The sequence below is a fragment of the Hylobates moloch genome, unplaced genomic scaffold, assembly GCF_009828535.3.
Source record: "Hylobates moloch isolate HMO894 unplaced genomic scaffold, HMol_V3 SCAFFOLD_1, whole genome shotgun sequence".
Taxonomy (NCBI): domain Eukaryota; kingdom Metazoa; phylum Chordata; class Mammalia; order Primates; family Hylobatidae; genus Hylobates; species Hylobates moloch.
Genome location: NW_026652276.1, coordinates 80742797 through 80754874, shown reverse-complemented (window position 1 = coordinate 80754874; position 12078 = coordinate 80742797). Strand labels below are relative to the sequence as shown.

General features: G+C 32.1%; 1 protein-coding gene across 3 annotated transcripts in view; it reads left to right on the top strand.

Annotated features, from left to right (window-relative positions):
* SLC4A10 (solute carrier family 4 member 10) overlaps nt 1-12078 on the top strand; it is a 270598-nt gene that overhangs the window by 154486 nt on the left and 104034 nt on the right. For 2 of the 3 annotated variants that reach the window (XM_032755567.2, XM_058441626.1), the window contains exons 6-7: nt 8462-8553; nt 10060-10149. In XM_032755567.2, the coding sequence (XP_032611458.1) occupies nt 8462-8553; nt 10060-10149 (182 nt within the window). The remainder of the gene's footprint in view (nt 1-8461; nt 8554-10059; nt 10150-12078) is intronic. The other variant, XM_032755570.2, reaches the window with a different exon arrangement.

Below are 12078 nucleotides of genomic sequence, written 5' to 3'. Positions count from 1 at the left end.
AAGATGATATGAATTTGTTAAACTTCTATCAGCTTTAAAAGTTTGCAGTTCTAGGCCGGGCGCGGTGGCTCACGCCTGTAATCCCAGCACTTTGGGAGGCCAAGGCGGGCGGATCATGAGGTCAGGAGTTGGAGACCATCCAGGCTAACACGGTGAAACCCCGTCTCTAATAAAAATACAAAAAAATTAACCGGGCGTGGTGGTGGGCGCCTGTAGTCCCAGCTACTCGGGAGACTGAGGCAGGAGAAGGGCGTGAACCTGGGTGGCAGAGATTGCAGTGAGCCGAGATCGCGCCGCTGCACTCCAGCCTGGGTGACAGGGCGAGACTCTCTCAAAAAAAAAAAAAAAAAAAAAGGGGAAACTCTTTCTAAAAAAAAAAAAAAAAAAAAAAAAGTTTCCAGTTCTAAAAGATAAAAATTAATGAAAAGTACTTTCAAATGCTTTACTGGAAAGACTGATTTCCACGAATGGATGAAAGCACATGGAATGACAGCATGAAATATCGTGTAATCTCACCCTTATTTTCAAGTTTCAGAGATGCCTTAAATAAAATGTATGAAAATTAGTTTTCTCCAGATTTGCTTCATATTAATCAATTTTCATACTACTGAATCAAATATACATAAACATATAGAGTAAATGCTTTATTAAATAGATAAAGATGATTAGATGTAATTTTGTCTCAGAACGTAGAACCAGTTCTTAATGACAAAATCATTTTTGAAATACTCATTTGACTTTTAGGACTTTTCAGTGACTGAATATAAGTCATTTTTGTTACATAAAAGAGTCTATAGATGTGCACACATTAAGTTCAATAAAATTATTAGGAATACTTTATCGTAAATACCAACTTGTGTTTGTAGATTCCACTGAACATTCTGAGGAGACATAACTTGCTTTGAATCAAATCATATATTTAAAACATATTTATATTCTAAATCACAATTTGCTTTAAAATATGCGATACATAAGATAACAAAACTTGAGGCTTTTATATTCTAAGAGATGTATTACAAATACAGTGCTTTTGTTATGCTTATAATGCTAGTATTTATTTCGTATGGTAAAGTTAAAACAGACTTAGTTATTTACTAATTTTGGCTATGGGCTTATGTCTACATGATTCCAAAAACTTTATTAAAATATACCCAAGAATTAAGTTTCTAAGGGTGCATGCATATTTTATAAAAATGAACTTTTGCCTTCATAACTTTTGCTAGAAATCAGATAATAAGATATATGTCTTTAAGAAAGAGGTATGTTTCTTCAAAGAAGCAAGGATCTTGCATTTTGAATTAGTTAAAATTTATACCTTAAATTTCATTGGAGATAATGTTTACTATAACAATAATTTCATTGCATTATTTTGAGGTAAGAGACTATAGTATTAGAGCAATGATTTATTGTAATATGCAGATCTAGACATACTGTTTGTTACTGCTTTAAACTTCTATTAAACATGAGAAGAGATGATAGAATTATAACTGTGAATCACAAATCTACATATAGTCGCAAGGTTTTCTGAGAGCCTGCTTTTTGTCTTATTTAAGAAATGGTTTAGTTTTCCCGAAAATCAGAATCTGAGTGGTTCTAAAGCGATTCTGTCACCATCTGTACAATCAGCCTTTATCTGAACACATACAAATCTTTTTGAGGCATACGTAAGGGCAATAAAAACTTGGAAACATTTCTAATAAGATTCACATACCCAATTAAGTATTGTTGTAGAGTATGCTGTCAGAAGTGGTTTTCTAAGCCTAAGCTTATAACACCTCCTTATGACTCTGTTTTGCTTCCTCACACACTTTGCATAATTATGTGTGTTGAGAATTCTGAAAATATGTATAGACTTCACCAATTTAGAAGTAAATCTCCTACCCAAAAGTGAAAAAAAGTACGAAAGACCTTTACTACTAAGGTTCTTAATCTACTTATGAACTCTAAAGCCTGACAAACTCTAGATATATAAACAAATTGAAATTAATAGCCATAAATGTAAATTGGACATTCTGTTTTAAATATGCAATCAAGATTTAAATTTTTGTGCAACAGTTCAGAGAGATGCAAAAGGATTTCAAAACATCAAAAAAGTAAAGGTAATACTATTAATTTTTTTAAATCTCCTTAGTAAAATCCATTATGCAAAAAGATTGACTTTTAAAAAAATATATTATGGAATAGAAATTAAATAGGGAAAGATTTTTCTAGAAACTTTAAAACAGAACACATTTTCCTCCCTAAGCATAGTGGTAGAAATAAGTCCCCATTTCTTGTTTAACGTGCTGAAATTATCTCAAAAACAAATTGAAGCTTATGTAGATAAGCCTGAAAGAGTCATATAGAATAAAGTTTCTACTTCCTTAATTGACTTGTGTCTTGAGCATGTTACCTTGTTAGTACTCTCCGGGGTTAAATATTCAGACACTGTATTTCAAATGGGGTCTTCCCCGTTTTAAAGATTAGATTAATAAAATAGTTCATTTCCTTTCTCTTCTCCTTCCCAAGTCTACCATTCTTTGTCCATTTCCTTTTTTAATGATTTGTGATAATTTGTCAATCTCATCTCTGAACACACTAGTTCACTCGTTTGAATAATTTTTTTCTTGGTATTCTGCATTCTCTTCAGGGCTAATGTGAAGGATGCTATGGATTCACCATGCATTTTTAATGCCACCATGCTGTGTTTAACTTTCACTTTTCATTAAGCATCAAAACTGTGAGAATTAAATGTCTGATTCTGATGTTTCAATAAAAAGTGACAGTTACATTTGGCAAAACAACAGCAAAAATAATAGAAAAATAATATCTACTTTGACATTAGTACCCTGAAAAGGGTATGGGTGGTAAAGCACTCAAAATAAATATATTGAAAATATTAAAATAATTATTTGAATTAGAAAGATTTTCTAAAACTAAAAATAAAACTTTTGTGTTAAGTGATCTAGAAGGCAAATTTTATCAGTATCTGTATTTATCATTTAGGTCATGTATTCAATTACCTTTTGAGACATTGGGATTATAAATCTATTATAAAATATTATTATCCTTATGATAATTTTTATATTTTTGAAGATAATTTGGGATTATTAGTTTTCTTAAGTATAGTGTGTCTTTATTCTGCTCTATCCTTTACTAATAATTTCTAACTCTGTTTGTTTTCCTTCACGTATCTTTTGTCTCTCTGAATCTGAATATTTTCCAGTTGTACCTTTTATTTAGGATCTCAAAAGGAGTTACAGTGCAGAAAGTCTCTAACTACTGTTCAACGCCATAGGTTACTGAAAAACAGTTAGATTTGGGAGCATGTGACATAAAGTTCATTCTTTATGCCTGGGTAGATTTCAGCCCTTAAAGCAATGTACACATATGTGTTGTGCATAATATTTATTTATGGTTTTGGAAATCAGATATATTACATTATAGTTACTTCTTTTACAAATGCTGTACTTTTAATTTTCAGATGCATGCTGTCTTTATGTATTTAGATATTTATATGCTTTCTTGCTTTTTTAATACAATGGTCTCATAAATAAGATATCCAGGGTTTAAAATGTATCCCTCATAATGTTCTGCCTTTGAAGTAAAAATAAAGCTAGAATAGTAATTCTTAAGACTGCTTGAGAGAAAACTTATTAAAAGATTTGTGTATATTAAATAAACATTGTTTAATAAATATGATATTTTCCACCCTTCCACCCTTCCAAGAAAATCAAGATGACATTGTTGACACAACTGATGGGCCTGCCCAGAGGCTATATTGTCATTACAGTTTTGGAATGTCAAGACTAGATTTTAAGAGCGAACATAATTCTAGTACGATGTGTTTGAATTTGTTATTTCTTATATTGCATTAATTATTTTCAGGCATACTAATTTTTCTCCAAGTTTAATTGTTTGCATACTTTTCATGTTTTTGAAGTGTAGCTCACCTAATCAACATTTTCTAAATGTTTAGCCCTTCTTTCTTCATGTTTTCTATTCCCATGAATAAATGTATTGTTACACATGTATGTAACTTTGTCATTCATCCTTATAGTTCTTTATTTTGCTCTGTCTTGTGTCTGTCTCTAACAGGCTCATCTCATCTCTGTACCTCCCTCATCTCCTACCCTTTGGGTACTCTAAATGCGTTGAAGGTTTCTGAGGTAGTGTAAACCAGCTTGGTCTCTAGGTTAATAGTAATGTACCTCCATGTCTTCATCCCAGTTTCCTTCTAGTGCATGTGATTTACAGTGGATTAAGCAGTAGAAAATAATGATACATTTATGCAATGTATTATTGATATGAATTTGGCCAACTATAAATTTAAAAGTTACTAAGCTGCTGTTTTATAATACATATGTGCATACTTAAAGAACAAGAAAACTATAGCTAAAAACAAATGAGTTAATATAGTACTCAACAGGGTTTTTGAGAATATGCCTTTTTTTCCAATAACGAGGTGCTTTAATAATACTGCTATTAACTTAAAGTCGTGAAATAGTACTTTTGATTTAATCTCATGTTCTTTCCCCACAACTTTATGATAAAGAAAATGACTTTGCCAGTCTCACAATACACTTAGTGAAAAATTTATGGTGTAACAAGCAGAAAAACAGCCTCATTTTTCTAGTTAGTATTTACTCAAAATACTCCCAGTTTTCTCCTATGCTAGCCCCATATCTATTATAATTTGCCCTAGAAAAATTCATGGTCTATAATAACTTTTTATCTGACACATGTGATCCCTACATGAAAACTCAGAGGAAAAAAATGAATTCATAACTGAAAGTAATTCAAACAGGTGTTAATATGAATACTATATAATATAAATCTTAATTGGTATGATGTCAAATAAATATTAGAAATTTTGATTTAAGGTGAAGAACTCTTGAGCTTAACAGGTCATAAAAATGTATTTAATAAATAGCAGAGGAGATATTAGGTTTCTCAAATGTTTCCACTTACATTTAAATAGTCACAGATATCAGTTAACCTTAGTGATAGCTGCTTTTCATCAGTTTTTTAATAACTTATCGTGAATACAATAAGATTACTCAGTGTCTTTTTTCATAGTCATCCTCATGCCTCAGAATTATCTAGGTATTATAAAAACAGAAATAATTAAACATTGCAGTGACATTCATTTATAGGAAATAATATGGGTAGTGATCAGTGGACAAAGGTAATAGAAAGAAACAGGTAAAAAGCATTTGTTTGTAAGTACTGTGGTATAGCACCTTAAAAAAATTACAGTATACAATTAGCATTCATAAAGCTTCCACACATATATGAGTGCTAAATTCTAAACTTATACTAATTTTTTTCCATGAGGGAAAAATATCCTAGCAAATTCTTTGTTATTCTATTAGGAAAATATTTACTTCTGGCTGAAGGTAAAATTCTGTACCTGAAAATTGTCATTCTGTGAACCACTATTGCCTTAGACATCAGCAAGAAAATAACGGATGCCTTTCCAAAATCTGAATTTATTGATTCTTCTTATGTAATAGTATTTCAGTTAATGAAATTAATTTTGAAATTTAATCCATCATCTTCTTTTGAAAGATGGTAATAATTGGCATAAACAAAAATATATTTAAACAATGATTACAATTGATAATAGAACTATAAAATCATTTTTAATTTATGAGGTTTCAATTAGTTCTATATACTATAATTCATGCTTGAATATTAGTTTTATATATACAGCAAATAAAATGTTAAGCTTCTTAAAAGACTTCTATTTTTTCAAAATAACCCAAATCAAACTTGTTAGCTTAATTTTTAAATAGTATCTATACATTGTTCTATATACTACCAAGTTCTGAAAACTGCCTTGAGGATATACGCATTTAATGTATATTGTTTCAACTTTAACAAATTAACTTACATTTTTAGAAAAAATAGACAAGAAATAATAACAAGATTTGAGGTGCTATTTAAACTTCGCAGGACTTTTGATGTGATTAAATATATTTAACTATGAATATTAACTCATCATTTAAGTACTGCTCTGAAATATAAAAGAGATACAATTTGTAGTCTTTATGTCTATGTCATAGGCTAGTAGTTTTTATGGCTCTTTATATTAGTGTGCATTCTATAGACATATCTAGAATCTAGGACTAGCAAGAAGTTTACTGTCATCTGATGTGTCTGCTGCTAGTTAAATTCTCAACTAGGTCATTATCAACATCACTTAAAATATTTATAAAAAATTGTTTCTAAATCCCTTCTTCATTATCAACCTTATAAAGTAATATTTTATAAAATTGTTCTTGTTTTAGAACAAGAATAGCATACAACAATAAATCTCAAAATATATTACTTATTATATTACTTAAAATATTAATTATTAATTACTATAATTATTTACAAGGAGAAATACAAGTGTTAATATTTTAAACATACTGCCTGAGATGAAGGTAATTTATGAAATGCTCTGCTTAAAGTATACAAATGAAAACATAAGGTATTCAATTTCTTCAAATTTTAAGTTCCGCATATTTTCTATCCAATTCAAAATTTAATCTCTTCAAAGTTAATGACTTTGCACTGGGTTGACTTGTTTTGTATGTGTTTGGTGATAGAACTAAATAATTGTTCTTCCATGTAGATTTATACCACACGAAATGAATTATAAGAAAGCAGATATGCTTTTATTTAATTTATCCATGACTTGAATTTCACCACTCAATTTTACAGAACATTCAATAAATTTAGTTTTAAATATATCTAATGTTCTAACTCATTAAAATATGGAGAAATGATGTGAAACTGGTGATTGAAGACATCTGTTGGTAGCACAAATGCATTATGTAAAAGGTTTTTTTAAAACTACAGTTATTTTGAGAATGGTAAATTGAATGGCTGCTAATGAACAGTTCACAGTCATAGCTGCACATTGTGGTTAGAAATGGGAGAATGAGAATAATTTATGTAGCTTGTATGACATTTATCTGAAGTTTATATATTTCCCTAGAATATGCTATACTCAGAATTTGTGAACATGGTTTGAGGTGAACTCATTTTAAAAAGTCATTTTATTTTCATCTTCTCCAAATATATTCTTTTACATTTTTTAATGAAAGTAGTGAAATCCTTAAGTTCTAGAAGAATATTAGGCCTATTACTTTCTGGCATTATAACAACTTTAAACCATAAAATTAATCCTATTAATAAATGACTCCTGCTCGAGAGGCTTACTAGTCCAAAAAGCAAACTTATAGTAATATTTGAAAGTAAATAATTAGTATTTTTGATCACAGTTGGTAATTTCTAGGTAACAAAGAATAAGTGGGCTTTCAGGAGAGAATTTAAGGGAAAGGGTTTTTGTGGGGTTTTTTTACATTTACACTGGGAGTTTAGAGAATTTCAGTCAGAGACTGAAGTGATTAGAGATGACACTAAAGGTGAATTTAGAATAAAATTGGGATTTAGGTAGGTAGAGAGAAGAGCCAGACAGAGAGAGTATTTCTAACATCTACAACTGACGTGAATAAAAGCAGTATTTTGAGTCATTGAGTTATTATCATAAATATGGGCAAGGCTTCAAAGTTGAGTTGTCATTATTCATTTCACAGAAAAAAAATAAAGATGGGGAGATGTTTAATTTTCATTGCATTGCTAACTATGAACAAATTTCATATGACTTACTGCAAACAATGTTTCATATTTAGTGAATGATGGAATTTAACCTTTTCTAGCCATTGCCACACTCCCAGCGCTACTATCCACTTAACTCTCATCATCTTCCCTATAATAGGGAAAAGAACTGCAAGATAATTATGTTTTAGTTCAGTGTTAACGCAAAACTAATACAATTCAAGTTTTTATCTTTTCTCATGTCACAGACTAGTATCAGTATGCTTATATAATAGAATAGTCAGAGGCATAAAATCATATCCATTGTGTTCATACTGTGTGAAATAAAGGTATTTCTAACTGAACCCCCTTATATAGAAAACTGTAAGAGTTATGGCCAAAGAAATTTTTTTCATTGGCTTGGCTTTTTAAGATGCAATAGAACCCAAAAATATACTGTGTAATTTTCAGATAAATATCCGTCCTTTTTAATGCTTTACATTTTAAATTCTTCAGGCTGAGCTTACATCTTAACAGATGTCTATCTTGTCTTTTTATATATATCATTAGTTTTGGTTGGAATCTAGAAATCAATGATGCTTCAAAATCCTGGTAACATTTACATATTTTGTAGATAATCCTTATTGAAAATAATCTTTTAAAGTTTTTATCTGAAAATTGGTTTAATTTTTTACTGAATTCTCCCATTTCTACCTGTAACTGATAAGAATGTTTGTATTAATATAGATTTATTTATATTGACCCTTCATGCTTACATCATAAATTCATTAAGAAACCTGTTAGTCTAGTTTAGCTGAAGTGCCTATTTCACTCAGTATGTCTACAACTATGTAAGTAATTGTTTGTATTCTGTCACAACAATCTCTTTTAGCAGGTCAGGTTGTTTCTCCTCAGTCTGCTCCAGCCTGTGTTGAAAATAAAAATGATGTTAGCAGAGAAAACAGCACTGTTGACTTTAGCAAGGTGAGCTTTTCTCCCTCTCATCTAAGTAAGTTGCTAAATTATTACTAGAAATTACTACCCATTTTAAGAGGTGTTGACACAATATTTTGCATGCACTTTTTTTGTTTCTTGTCAAAGCTTGATATTGTTACAGATAATGTTAGCATTAAGTCCACATGTAACATTTTGCCTATTCAAAAAAAAAACTGAACCTGTGAGTTTTATGCATAGTATTCATGTTTCAGCCACTTGGTATAATGTTCTCCCTTCCAATAAAAAGAATAACTGGGCTTCACAGGGAATTTAGCAGAAGTTTAATCTATTTTTGTTTGTTTGTGTTGGTTGTTCTTTGTTTGTTTGAGGCAGAGTCTTGCTCTGTTGCCCAGGCTGGAGTGCAGTGGCACAATCTCGGCTCACTACAACCTCTGCCTCCTGGGTTCAAGCAATTCTCATGCCTCAGCTTCTCGAGTAGCTAGGATTACAGGAGTGCGCCACTATGTCTGACTAATTTTTGTATTTTTAGTAGAGACGGGGTTTCACCATCTTGGACAGGCTGGTCTCGAACTCCTGACCTCAGGTGATCCGTCCGCCTCAACCTCTCAAAGTGCTGGGATTACAGGCGTGAGCCACCCTGCCCAGCCAAGTTTAATCTATTGTTTAAAAACTTTGGCTAGTTTGTGTTCAAAATCACTTTTCCTCTATTTGTGGGAAAGCAAATCATAATATGAAACTGAATTGTTAATGTAATTAAGGAAAAGTCACTACTGTGAGGAAATCCTAGGACATAGTAAAACTGAGCAGAGTTTTAAATAAAAACATATTAAGAACTGACTGTGTTGAGGGATACATCCAATTGGAGACAACTGAAATGAAATCATTTGTATTCTTAGAAAATGAGTCAGTGACAATAATGTGATTTTGATTGGCAAATTCCTGACATTGTATATGTGCCATTGCAAGCTATGGCAAAGTAACAATTGAGTAGAAAAGAGGAGTTTCTAGCTGGGTGTGGTGGCGCGTGCCTGTGGTTCCAGCCACTTGGGAGGCTGAGGTGGGAGGATTACTTGAGCCCAGGAGGCAGAGGTTGCAGTGAGCTGAGGTCATGTCACTGCACTCCAGCCTGGGTGACAGAGTGAGACCCCATCTCAAAAAAAAAAAAAAAAAAAAAGACAATGCAAAAGAGAAGGAGTTTCAATACTTGGTGAAAATACAGCAGATTAACAATTCTCTTTATCTGAGTGGCTGAAATAGAAGTAACTCAGAGTAATATTTTAGTAAAGCCCTTAGCACTGGCAATAATTGTAGTAGTGGGAGGAGGTGGGAATGGATGGAAGCATTAGAGGAAGTAGCCTGAATCAAGGTTCTGAAAAATTTAATAGTGATCAGCTCCTTGAAGCTGTTTCCGAATCCCTCTGACGATGCCTAAATAATCTAGATCTAGTTATGTGCATGCTCTCCCTCTGGTGCCTGGCGGAGTCTCCGTGGGAGCATGGTGTACCAGCTTAAGTCTGTTAATTATGCGTGCAGGGACTGGGAGGCCAACAAAAGGGGCATACTAGTCCATGTGGGATGAAACAAAGGCATGAAAAAGGACCTCCACACCAGCAAGAGAGAGAGGTGAGGGCATACTCGGGCTCTATTTCTACAGTGGTTCAAAGCTCATTTCACTGTATGGAGGCATGTGATTCAAACATTAAGCCAGTTCAAATGTATTCCATCTGCCACTCTAAGAACTATCTTTTTAAAGCATTGCATCTTCATTCATCTGCAAGTTGGAAAAAGTTGTCACAAACTGCCATACATTTAATTTCTGATATTCTTAATTTGAAATGATCTTAAAAGCAATGATGTAACAAGCTGCATATTTATGTATAAATGCATTAACAGCATAAAGAAGGCATATTTAACATCCTCAGAAACAATCACTATAAACCACATAGCTCCTCCTTTCAAATAAATTGTGATTTAACTTTTTAAAAATAATATAACCTTTATACACTGACTGTATATCTCCATATCATGTTGCTTTTGGTTGTGTGACCTGCCTTTGCAGCCTTCAAGAATACTTCATCACATATGAAAGAAAATGAGGATTGCCAGTTGTAGGCAGTAGTCTCATCTTCTGGTCCACCCCAAACAGTTAAAACTATGGAAGAATCAAAATTTGATTTCCTTTCTTTTAATCCTTTTCTTTCTCATCACATTTGTGATCACCGGCCCGTTTCATCTTTTAATAGGCAAGTTAAATTTCTAGAGCCCTCTACTTAGTGTCAGCTGCCTTTATTCCCCAGTCTCTTGCTCATAGCATGGCACACTGGAAAGAATGTGGCTTTTGAGAAACAGCATGAGATCTTGAATCCCAACTCTGGCATTATAAACTAGCTGATCTTGGAGAAGTTCTCTAAAGTTCAGTCTTCTCATTTGCAAAGTAAGAAAACTATTTACAATTTCATTGTGAAGATTTAATAAGATGATATATAGAGAGATGCTGGGACAGTGCTTGACTTGTAGCAGGTATTTAATAAAAGGTGGTTACACTTATTAGTGTGGTTATTAGTAGTAGTAGAAATAATAGTGTCAGAAATAAAACACCAGACCATAATTGAATGTTTTGGTCTCCACTGGGTCTTTAGTGCCTTGAATAGTATTTGGTATGTATTTGTTGAATGAATCCTTCAAGATTCAAAATAATGTAAGCCCAGTTTTGGAATTTAAAAAAGACTTGAGTAAGATTTAATACTTTAAAGTCTGAAAGGGCAGAAAAGTAGAGTTTGAAAAGAGCAATTGTGATCTATCACTATGGAAACAAATTTTAGTGCCAGATTTTGCAGGTGCATGAGTTGATTTTTTAGCCTTATGATTTTAGTTTAGTAGTGAATTTATCAAAATTCACCTAGTCTCCAGGTTAGTTTTCTGTTTTAATATTTTAAGTTTTAATATGCAGATTCCAAAACCCCAGAATCTTAATATGCAGATTCCAAACACTTTGAGGTGTTAAGAAAAAAAAGGTCTTTATTCATCTTATATGACTTGATCATATTTATTCCATCTACATTCAACCTACATATTTGTAACCCTTCCAATGGATAGACCTATCAAACTTACTTACTTAAGGAATGATTTGGAAAAGTAACTGGAATTATCAGGTTTTAGCTTCCCGTAATACTTTTAAAAAGCAGATGTGTCAAAGCACTATTTGTTTTTGTTTTTCAAGCTGACAGTAGAACGTAGGTATTTTATGCTCGTGGTGTTTTCTTTTACTTCAAATGACCCAGAGATGACTTCACATAATTTTCTACATAGAAAGAACTTTCTTCTGCATCTAGCTTTAGTGTATGAAACATATTAGAAAGAGTTGTATTATTTAATCCTAGAACTGTAGGAAACCTTGGACATTTCCTCATTTAGTCAGCAAGAAAGCTGAATTATAGAGTGATTAAGAGAGCTGCTCAAGATCACTGGTGAGTTAGTGTCAAGACACCATTTCTTCCCAGAGAATCCCTATGAAGTTTCTTGTACTTTCTATGATGGGCTAAAGGTTTAAAC